General features: G+C 36.3%; 1 protein-coding gene across 1 annotated transcript in view; it reads right to left on the bottom strand.

Annotated features, from left to right (window-relative positions):
- SCP2 (sterol carrier protein 2) overlaps positions 1-12,214 on the bottom strand; it is a 141,542-nt gene that overhangs the window by 89,556 nt on the left and 39,772 nt on the right. Inside the window, exon 6 of the mRNA XM_036892782.2 lies at positions 5,623-5,749. Coding sequence (XP_036748677.2) covers positions 5,623-5,749 — 127 coding nt within the window. The remainder of the gene's footprint in view (positions 1-5,622; positions 5,750-12,214) is intronic.

The raw sequence follows: 12,214 nt of genomic DNA, 5'->3' as shown, positions 1-12,214 counted from the left end.
AAACTAATGTAATGTAATACTGTGCGTCAACTACCCTTCAATAAAAAATAATTATATAAAAAAAAAAAACAGTTAAAAAGAAGAGAAGCTAAACACAAAGTCAGACTGGCTTCAGATATTAGAAGAGCTGTAAGTAAAATATGCTTATTCTGTGAGTCTCAAAAGACAGACACAGACCATGGACAGAAACTGTAGGGAAACAGACTTTTGGAGTTCAACATGAAAAACTGTAACAATTGAAATCACCCAAAAAGATGGAATGAGTGACCTCAATTGGTGGCAAATTCCTAGTTACAGGAAGTACAAATGCTTTATTTTCACATATTACAAGATTTACAAGCAATTCATGCATGGATTGGTAGGAAGAGGGGTAACTAAACCATGAAAAAGCACTTAGCATAATATTTAACGTAAAAGATATTCAATAAATGTTGATGTCCTTTTTTTTCTTACCATGGGATCCAATTAATCTACAGAAGATAGCAACCCTATGAAAAATATTCTGACAGCGACTTACCATGTATTTATATAGCCTGGGCACTTAATGATGAAGGGCTTGTTGACTAGTGATTCTGAACTGCCAATTCAGACTTATGGCTATTCAGAGGATATGCCTAGTATAAAAAGATTTCAATCTCCTTGAATCAAACTTTGAAGTCACAAAAATCTACTGATTTACAGCAGAATGTAAGCTACTACAGTCTTATGTAATTGATTCCTAGTGCACATTCACAAACAGCAACTTCAAATGACAACTTAAAATTCTATGAAATTCCACAATTCATTAAAAATCGATTAGATGAAGAACGGCATTTCAAATAAAATGCTGTACATTTATACTTCAAATTTTGGACTAGAAAGCTGTCCAACTATTCTAAGCAATATAAAACTTGAGAAAATATAAGCTTAAAAACAGACCAGACACAGGATTTCCAGGTAGCCAATGACAATGGAAGCTGCCTAAACCTGTCTCTCCCCATGTTCTTCAAAAACAATATAGAATAACAGGAACAAATAAACCTGCAAAAAACCATACCCTAAGCATAACTAGATAACAAAAATCCAAAAATTCTAATTACCTGTGAGTGAAAAAAAAGAAAGGAGGAAAAAGTGACCAAATCCCAGCCAGCAATTGCACAGCAAACCTTTTGGGAAACAAGGGCCATCTGAAGAAAAACTGCAAAGGAGAGAAGAGGGGAACTAGTGGCAGGCCTACAACTGCTCTAAAACTACCACAAGGAAGAGAAAGACTCCCCTTCAAGTATGAAAATACTGAGGAAATATTCCTACAAGGAAAATACTACTACAGGGAAGAATCTGAAAAGAACAGGAATTCAATGTGGTTATCTTTAAAGGCATAACTCTGGGAGAAAATAAAAGGCAAAAAGAAAAGGAAAGGTACTATTTGACAAGTGAATAATGAAAGAGAAAGAAGCAAAAGGGTAAAATTTTAGGGTCTTGCAAGACCAAAAAGAGAAAGAAAAGTCAGTGAACACACAAACCATCTCTCAAAAAATCCACTACAGAAACAGGACTTTATTACTCTAACATAAGAGGGTGCCACAGAACTAAGAATCTGCCCAAATGTAAAAGTAACACTCTCAAATCACAAAGCAATAAAATGAGGAATTATTAATAAAGTGAATTCTCAATTCAAAAAACTAGAAAAACAACAAAGTATCAAAATAAAGCACAAGGAAGATAAAGACAGAAATTAATGGGGTAAAGAAATAACAAGTATTGACCAAGATGTGGAGAAAAGGGAACCCTCCTACACTGTTGGTGGGAATATAAATTGGTCCAGCCACTGTGGAAAGCAATATGAAGGTTCCTCAAAAACTAAAAATAGAAATACCATACAACCCAGTAATTTCACTTCTGAGAATTCACCCGAAGAAAACAAATCACTTACTAGAAAAAAACATATGCACCCCTATGTTTACTGCCACATTATTTACAATAGCCAAGACATGGAAGCAACCAAAGTGTCCATCAACAGACAAATGGATAACGAAGATGTGGTACATATTTATAATGGAATACTATTCAGCCATAAAAAAAGAATGAAATCTTGCCATTTGCAACAATATAGAGGGTATTATGCTAAGAGAAATAAGGCAGGCAAAGACAAATACCATATGATTTCACTTAAGTGTAGGATCAAAAAAACAAAACAGAAATAGACTCATAAACACCAAGAAGAGACTGGTATCACCACTGGGGAGGGGTTGGGGTAGGCGAGTAAAAAGGTGAAGGGATAAGAGGCACAAAATCTCAATTTTAATATAAGCTAGTCACAGGGATAAAAGTACAGCATAGACAATATAGTCAGTAATGCTGCAATATCCTTTCTATGTTAACAGTGACTACACTTATTGGGGTGAGCATTTAGTAATGTAGATAATTGTCTAATCACTAAGTTGTAGACTTGAAACCTACATAATATTGTATATCAACTATACCTCAATTAAAAAAAAAAGGAAAACAACTGAAATTTATGGGGTAAGGAGTAGAAAGAATAGCTATAATCAAAATCATGTTATTTGGGAAAAACTTAACAAAACTTCATGGAAAAAAGGAGAAAGCATAAATTACACAAAAATGAGAAATAACAAGGAAATTCCATGGAAATAGAAAAAAATTTGAAAACTGTAAAAGACGACTTTTTAAACTTCTGTACAAAGATTTGAAAATTTAAATGAAGTGGATAATTTCCTAGAGAAATACGGAGTACCAAAATTGACCCAACTGGAGACAGAATGTTTAAACATAGAGAAATAGATAATTACCAAGCAACTACCCAAAACACAAACAAACAAAAAGAACCAGTTCCAGATGGTGTCACAGGAATTCTACTAAACCTACAATGATCAGGTAGTCCCAATGCTCCATGAATTATATCAAAGCATTAAAAGTAAAGAAAAGTTAGGAAATGAGTACAAAATTAACACCTAAACTTGATAAAGACTTAAGGAAAAGAGAAAATTACAAATCAGTTTCACTGACTTGAAAGTATTAAATAAATGACAAAATCTAATTCCACATTAAAAAATCAACACATTATTACTAAATAGCATTCATTCCAGATTTGCAAAGTTGGCTCAATATCAGAAATCCATTAATAAAATATTCATATTTTACTAATATTATTATATTATATAACTATATAATACATATTATATAATAATGCTGTAACAATTAATATTATTAGTCTATTAACAGATCTGAGTGGGGGACACAATGCAATTAACTCCATAGATGCTAGAAAGGCCCTTTGTAAAATTCAATACCCATTTCTGAAAAAAAAAAAAACCTCAAGAAAATAAAAATTGGTGGATACTTTCTCAACACAATAAATCGTAATATATAAAAGATCTTGAAGCCAGCATCTTATATTATTAATGGGATAATAACACCTTCCCATAATGGATTATTGTGAGAATTGAATGAGATAACCTAAGTATAGAAATTCATTCATTCATTCATTTGTACATTCAACAAATGTTTACTGAGTATTTAAATATTCTAGGAATTACAGAAGAGAAGGGAGGGGAAAAACTTTCTTCTGGCTAGATTAGATGCCTAGCACTGTGCCAAGACTAGATATACTGAAGGTATTTTGGAAATAAACAACTGACATGGTTACGGCTAATGTGGAGTTTATATAGACTAAAATTTAAACAAATAAAATCACACACAATATATATTGAACATAAATAATGCAGAGTGCAATGAAAGAAAGCAACAAGGGATTATCTATTAAAGAGAATAACAGGAGGGTCCAACTTCAATTTGAATGGTCAAGGAAGGAGTTTCTTTGAAGATTAATTAATTACAAGATACCTGCTTTGTGCCAGGCACTGTTCTAGGTAATAGTCAATGAGGAGGGAATAAAACTAACAAAATTCAGTGCTCTTGTGGAACTTTAATTCTGGTTGGAGGAGACAGTCAATAAATAAGAAAAATATATATATGCCAAATTTTTTTAAGTGCTATATAAAATAAGAAAGCAGGAAACAGGATAGGAAGTTCTGGGCAGGAGGGTAGTGAAAGAAAGCAGAAGATGACATTTAAGTAAAGACCTGATGGAAGTAAGGGAGCTAGCACTGATGATACCTTGGGGTAGCACAATCCAGAAGTGGAAATAGCAAGTCTAAGGCCCTGCCTGAAGTAGGAATATGCTTACTGTGTTTCACAAACACAAAGGATAGTGTGGCTAGAGCAGAGTGGTGAAAGAAAAAAATGGTAAGAGATTAGATCAGAAAGCTAATGGAGGGTGGGGAATAAAATTATGCAGAAGGTTTTAGGCCATATTAAGACCCACAGTTTCCATCTGATTGTGATGAGAACACACAGAGGGTTTTGAGCAGAGAAGTGAAATATTTTTAAAAGCAGTACTCTGGCTGTAAAATAAGTAACTGGCTGTAAAAGTACACAAGCAGAAGGAGAAAGACCAGTTAGAAGACTCCTATAATCCAGGTGAGAAATTATGGTGGCTTATGTTACAGTAAAAAATTGATAGATATGGTGAGAAATGGATATTCTGAGAAATGAATGAAAAGGTTTGCTGATACACCGAATGTCAAGTATGAGTGGAATCAACAGCAGCTCCAGTGTTTTTGGCCAAAAGTCCCAGAAAGATGGAGCTACTCTTTATTGAATGCGGAAAACTTCAGGAAGAACAGATGGGGAAGGGAGAAGTTGAAAGAATGAATTAGGACTTTGCTTTAGATCTGTTAATTTGAGATGTCTATTAGACATTAAAGTGGAGATACTTTTGTAAATAATTTTTGTAAAAAATTTTGGAGATACAAGATTTTTCTAAGACCTAAAGGATAAAATGAACTGACTTTGAAAGAATGGAGTAAAGAGCACAAATGACTGTGAAGTCATTTGTTATTTGTCTTTCTCTGTCCAGCTCATTTTACTGAGCATAATACCCTCTAGATGCATCCATGTTGTTGCAAAAGGTAGGATTTCTTTTCTTTTTTTATGGCTGAATAATATTCTATTGGGTATATGTACCACAATTTATTCTTTCTTATCTCACGGTACACAACAATGTACTTGTTCACAGTCATATAAAAAGAACATCCTATCTGCACAACCCCAAGCTTTAACTAACTAACTGGCTAAGGTAGGAGAATTGTTGACCATCAGTCCAAAAACTAGGATGTTAATCTACAAAATACCAATCAACTATGAGATTTAAACCTCATAAAACACTTGAGAATAACACAATATGATGGACTTCTGATGGATTCAAGTACAAAGAATAAAACTTGGCTATTTAAGCCTATTACCAAGAGCATCATTAAGTCTTATTATATTCACATCTGATGATCTTCAACGTATAGTCCATGATTACAGGAGAAAAGATTTATATAATTTTTTCCATTTTAATTTCTTGTTATGGGACATTCTAGGTATTTCCATATGATTTCCTATAATGAATACTTTTTCTACAACTAAATTCTACATGGACTATTTCTTCAACTTAATTCAAAAACCACTTTATATCTATATATTCTGGCATCCTCCACAGTTCCTTAATAAATACCTATTGGTTCTCCTCACATGCATATAACTACCAATGGATCTTAAAGTATTTTTTAAACATACCATATTTTTCCATGTGCTCTCTTCCAGCAAACCCAAACATCTGAGGAGCAACTGGATCAGCAGACAATCCATATTTATTGATCAAAACCTGAACATGTTTATCCAATGGATTGGTCTTCTTTGAAAACTAAGAGGGGAAAAAAAGCAAAATTTAACAAGTTCTTGATATAATAAGTATCTCTTTCAACTATTACAGTGTGACTAAGACATTTACTTATTCTAAATGTGTAGACAATGTGAATAAAATGAGTCAGGAAATGCTTTGTAGGGAAACATAAGAAGGAAAAATAATCAAGTGCCAAAGAAGTATTAATTCTTCCCAGAAATATTTATCAAGAATCCTGTATGTACCCATAACTACTCAAGATACAAGGGATAAAACTGAACAAAACAAAAAAAGTCCCTGCTCATCTGGGATTTACATCTGAGGTGGGAAGAAGGCAAAAGAGGATGAGGATGAAAATAAATAAAAATGTAAACAATAATGCTATAAAGAATAAATCCAAGGGGATAAAAACTGAAGGTGGAAAGTGCTATTTTATAGATAGTAGTCAGGGGAGATCTCATTGATAAGATGATATTTAAATAAGGATGTGAAGGAGCAGGATGTAAGTCATCTGGATAATCTTAGGGGAGAAGCATTCTAGGTAGAGGGAACAGCAAGAACAAAGATCCTAAGGAAAGAGCATGCTTGGGTGTTTCAGGAGGCAGTGAATTGAGATTAGGATATTCAGAGAGTATATCACCTTTTCCACAGTTCTAGAATAGAACACAGTTACTCCCACAAATATTCATAAAGGAAAAACAGTTTCTTGCCAGTTTACCTCCTAAGACTATGAACTCCCTGAGGGTGGGAACTCTTTTTCATACACCTTCATGTGTATACCCAATGCCTAGCATATGGCCAGTTACACAGTAAACATTCTATAAATAATTGTTGAATGAGTAAATGAAGGGTTTGGGGTTTTGGGGGATTTTTTTGGTCCACAGGGAGTTCTAGAGTAAATACTGTTTCAGCTATTCTGTTTGATGAAGAAAAATTAGGCTTAGTAGAAGAAAATTATTTAGTTAGATATGATAAACAACTTGATAATCTAAAGGATAAGGACAAGTGAGCTGAAGAATAGGTCTTGTGGAATCTCTGAACACAGAAATCTTAAAAACAAATATATATAATTATGTGTTTGGATGGCAACAGATGGAAATTTTTTTCTGTCAAAACAAATATATAAAAACATGTTGCCCAGAGGAGCAAGATGGCGGCATGAGTAGGACAGTGGAAATCTCCTCCCAAAACCATACATATTTTTGAAAATATAACAAATACAACTATTCCTAAAAGAGAGACCAGAAGATACAGGACAACAGCCAGGCTACATCTACACCTGAGAGAACCCAGCGCTTCGCAAAGGGGGTAAGATATAAGCTGCGGCCTGGAGGGACCTGAGCACCCCTCACCCCAGTACCTGGCGGGAGGAGAGGAGTCAGAGCGGGGAGGGAGAGGGAGCCCAGGACTGCTAAACACCCAGCCCTAGACATCCATACTGGGAGCACAGACACACAGTGAGTGGGGTGCTGGATACTACAAAAACGGAACAGTAAAACCTGCGAGCAGGTCCCCGCAGTCCATGCCCCCAAGGACAAAAGAAAAGCGAGTGCTTTTTGAAAGACTTAAAGGGACAGGAGCCTCACAGCTGGATGGAAGCCTCCCGGCACACTCAGCTCAGCAGCTGGGAATCCCAGGGAACTCTGGGCACCCTAACCCCCGGGGCAGCAGGGCAGCTCTGAGGCCCCTCACGGCTATAAACAGCCTCCCGCCTGATCCCCCTCTGGTGCACACCGCCATAGCAGAGCATCAGCCTGAAAGTGGCCACGCCCACAGCAACCGCGCAGAGCTTACTCCACAGCAGCCTGGCAAGAATCAGAGACCCTATCTGCGGACAACTGCCCAGCAAAAGCCGCTAGGGGTCGCCGTTCTCCCAGGAAAGGAAGGCCAGGAGCAAGTGGAAAGGGACTTGGTTCTCCCAGCTGACACACATGCCAACTGCCTACGACCACCTCTACCACCATGAAAAGGCAGAAGAATTTGAGACAGACCAGACTAACCCAACCCAGACATCCTCCCTGGAGAAGGAATCTGGGGCGATAGATTTAACCAATCTTCCTGAAAAAGAATTCAACATAAAGGTCATAACCATGCTGAGGGACTTGCAGAGAAATAAGGAAGAGCTAAGGAGGGAGAATACAGAAATAAAACAATCGCTGGAAGGACTTAAAAGCAGGATGGACGAGATGCAAGAGGCCATTAATGGAATAGAAATCAGAGAACAGGAACACAGAGAAGCTGATGCAGAGAGAGACAAAAGGATCTCCAGGAATGAAAGAACATTGAGAGAACTGCGTGAACAATTGAAATGGAACAATATCCGCATTTAGGGGAACCAGAAGAAGAAGAGAGAGAAAAAGGAATAGAGAGTATCTTTGAAGAAATAATTGCTGAAAACTTCCCCAAATTGGGGGAGGAAATAGCCTCTCAGACCACGGAAGGACACAGAACTCCCAACACAAGGGACCCAAGGAGGACAACACCAAGACACATAATAATTAAAATGGCAAAGATCAAAGACAAGGACAGAGTATTAAAGGCAGCCAGAGAGAGAAAAAAGGTCACCTACAAAGGAAAACCCATCAAGATATCATCAGACTTCTCAACAGAAACCTTACAGGCCAGAAGAGAATGGCATGATATATTCAATGCAATTAAACAGAAAGGCGCCGAACCAAGAATACTGTATCCAGCACGATTATCATTTAAATATGAAGGAAGGACTAAACAATTCCCAGACAAGCAAAAGTTGAAGGAATTTGCCTCCAACAAACCACCTCTGCAGGGTATTTTAGAGGGACTGTTCTAGATGGGAGCACCCCTACGGCTAAACAGATGTCACCAGAGAAAATAAAATCACAGCAAAGAAAGCGGAACAATCAAATACTAACTAAAGGTCAAAAAATAAAATCAACTACCCAGAAAAGCAGTCAAAGGAAACACAAAAGAGCACACACACACAAAATAACACCCAACATACAAAGAATGGACAAAGAGGAATAAGAAGGGAGAGAAATAAAGAATCATTAGACTGTGTTTATAACAGCCCAATAAGTGAGTTAAGTTAGATAGTAAAGAAGCTAACCTTGAACCTTTGGTAGCCACGAACCTAAAGCCTGCAATTGCAATAAGTACATATCTTTCAATAATTACCCTAAATGTAAATGGACTGAATGCACCAATCAAAAGACACAGAGTAATAGAATGGATAAAAAAGCAAGACCCATCTATATGCTGCTTACAAGAGACTCACCTCAAACCCAAAGACATGCACAGACTAAAAGTCAAGGGATGGAAAAAGATATTTCCTGCAAACAACAAGGGGAAAAAAGCAGGTGTTGCAGTACTAGTATCAGAAAAAATAGACTTTGAAACAAAGAAAGTCACAAGAGATAAAGAAGGACATTACATAATGATAAAGTGGTCAATCGAACAAGAGGATATAACCATTATAAATATATATGCACCCAATACAGGAGCACCAACATATGTGAAACAAATACTAACAGAATTAAAGGAGGAAATAAAATGCAATGCATTTATTTTAGGAGACTTCAACACATCACTCACTCCAAAGGACAGATCCACCAGACAAAAAATAAGTAAGGACACAGAGGCACTGAACAACACACTAGAACAGATGGACCTAATAGACATCTATAGAACTCCACACCCAAAAACAACAGGATACACATTCTTCTCAAGTGCACATGGAACATTCTCCAAAATAGACCACATACTAGGCCACAAAAAGAGCCTCAGTAAATTCAAAAAGATTGAAATTCTACCAACCAACTTTTCAGACCACAAAGGTATAAAACTAGAAATAAATTGTACAAAGAAAGCAAAAAGGCTCACAAACACATGGAGGCTTAACAACATGCTTCTAAATAAGCAATGGATCAATAACCAAATAAAAATAGAGATCAAGCAATATATGGAAACAAATGACAACAACAACACAAAGCCCCAACTTCTGTGTGACGCAGTGAAAGCAGTCTTAAGAGGAAAGTATATAGCAATCCAGGCATATTTAAAGAAGAAAGAACAAACCCAAATGAATAGTCTAAAGACACAATTATCAAAATTGGAAAAAGAAGAACAAATGAGGCCTAAAGTCAGCAGAAGGAGGGACATAATAAAGATCAGAGAAGAAATAAATAAAATTGAGAAGAATAAAACAATAGAAAAAAATCAATGAAACCAAGAGCTGGTTCTTTGAGAAAATAAACAAAGTAAATAAGCCCCTAGCCAGACTTATAAAAAGAAAAAGAGAATCTACACACATCAACAGAATCAGGAACAAGAAAGGAAGAATCATGATGGACCCCACAGAAATACAAAGAATTATTAGAGAACACTACAAAAAACTATATGCAAACAAGCTGGAAAACCTAGAAGAAATGGACAACTTCCTAGAAAAATACAACCTTTCAAGACTGACCAAGGAAGAAACAGAAAATCTAAACAGACCAACTACCTACAAAGAAATTGAATCAGTAATCAAAAAACTACCCAAGAGCAAAACTCCTGGGCCAGACAGATTTACTGCGGACTTTTATCATACATACAGAGAAGACATAATACCCATTCTCCTTAAAGTTTTTGAAAAAATAGAAGAAGAGGGAATACTTCCAGACTCGTTATAAGAAGCCAGCATCACCCTAATACCAAAACCAGGCAAAAACCCCACCAAAAAAGAAAATTACAGGCCAATATCCCTGATGAACATAGATGCAAAAATACTCAACAAAATATTAGCAAACCGAATTCAAAAGTACACCAAGAGGATCATACACCATGATCAAGTAGGATTCATCTCAGGGATGCAAGGATGGTACAACATCTGAAAATCCATCAACATCATCCACCACATCAACAAAAAGGACAAAAACCACATGATCATCTCCATAGATGCTGAAAAAGCATTCGACAAAATTCAACATCCATTCATGATAAAAACTCTCAACAAAATGGGTATAGAGGGCAGGTACCTCAACATAATAAAGGCCATATATGATAAACCCACAGCCAACATCATACTGAACAGTGAAAAGCTGGAAGCTTTTCCTCTGAGATCGGGAACAAGACAGGGATGCCCACTCTCCCCACTGTTATTCAACATAGTACTGGAGGTCCTAGCATGGCAATTAGACAAAACAAAGAAATACAAGAAATCCAAATTGGTAAAGAAGAAGTTGAACTGTCACTGTTTGCAGATGACATGATACTGTACATAAAAAACCCTAAAGACTCCACTCCAAAACTACTAGAATTGATATTGGAATTCAGCAAAGTTGCAGGATACAAAATTAACACACAGAAATCTGTGGCTTTCCTATACACTAACAATGAACTAATAGAAAGAGAAATCAGGAAAACAATTCCATTCACAATTGCATCAAAAAGAATAAAATACCTAGGAATAAACCTAACCAAGGAAATGAAAGACCTATATCCTGAAAACTATAAGACACTCTTAAGAGAAATTAAAGAGGTTACTAACAAATGGAAACTCATCCCATGCTCTTGGCTAGGAAGAATTAATATCATCAAAATGGCCATCCTGCCCAAAGCAATATACAGATTTGATGCAATCCCTATCAAATTACCAAAAACATTCTTCAACAAACTACAACAAATAGTTCAAAAATTCATATGGAAACACCAAAGACCCCGAATAGCCAAAGCAATCCTGAGAAGGAAGAATAAAGTGGGGAGAGATCTCACTCCCCAACTTCAAGCTCTACTACAAAGCCACAGTAATCAAGACAGTTTGTTACTGGCACAAGAACAGAGCCACAGACCAGTGGAACAGAACAGAGACCCCAGATATTAACCCAAACATATATGGTCAATTAATGTATGATAAGGAGCCATGGGCATACAATGGGGAAATGACAGTCTCTTCAACAGATGGTGCTGGCAAAACTGGACAGCTACATGTAAGAGAATGAAACTGGATCACTGTCTAACCCCATACACAAAAGTAAATTCAAAATGGATCAAAGACCTGAATGTAAGTCATGAAACCATAAAACTCTTAGAAAAAAACATAGGCAAAAATCTCTTGGATATAAACATGAGTGACTTCTTCATGAATATATCTCCCCGGGCAAGGAAAACAAAAGCAAAAATGAACAAGTGGGACTATATCAAACTGAAAAGCTTCTGTACAGCAAAGGACACCATCAATAGAACAAAAAGATATCCTACAGTATGGGAGAATATATTCGTAAATGACAGATCCAATAAAGGCTTGAGCTTGACATCCAAAATATATAAAGAGCTCACGCACCTCAAAAAACAAAAAGCAAATAATCCAATTAAAAAATGGGCAGAGTAGCTGGACAGTTCTCCAAAGAAGAAATTCAGATGGCCAACAGACACATGAAAAGATGCTCCACATTGCTAGTTATCAGAGAAATGCAAATTAAAACCACAATGAGATATCACCTCACACCAGTAAGGATGGCTACCATCCAA

The sequence above is a fragment of the Manis pentadactyla genome, chromosome 4, assembly GCF_030020395.1.
Source record: "Manis pentadactyla isolate mManPen7 chromosome 4, mManPen7.hap1, whole genome shotgun sequence".
NCBI lineage: Eukaryota > Metazoa > Chordata > Mammalia > Pholidota > Manidae > Manis > Manis pentadactyla.
The sequence above is the reverse complement of the archived record's forward strand: the minus strand, read 5'-3'. Positions and strand labels throughout refer to the sequence as shown.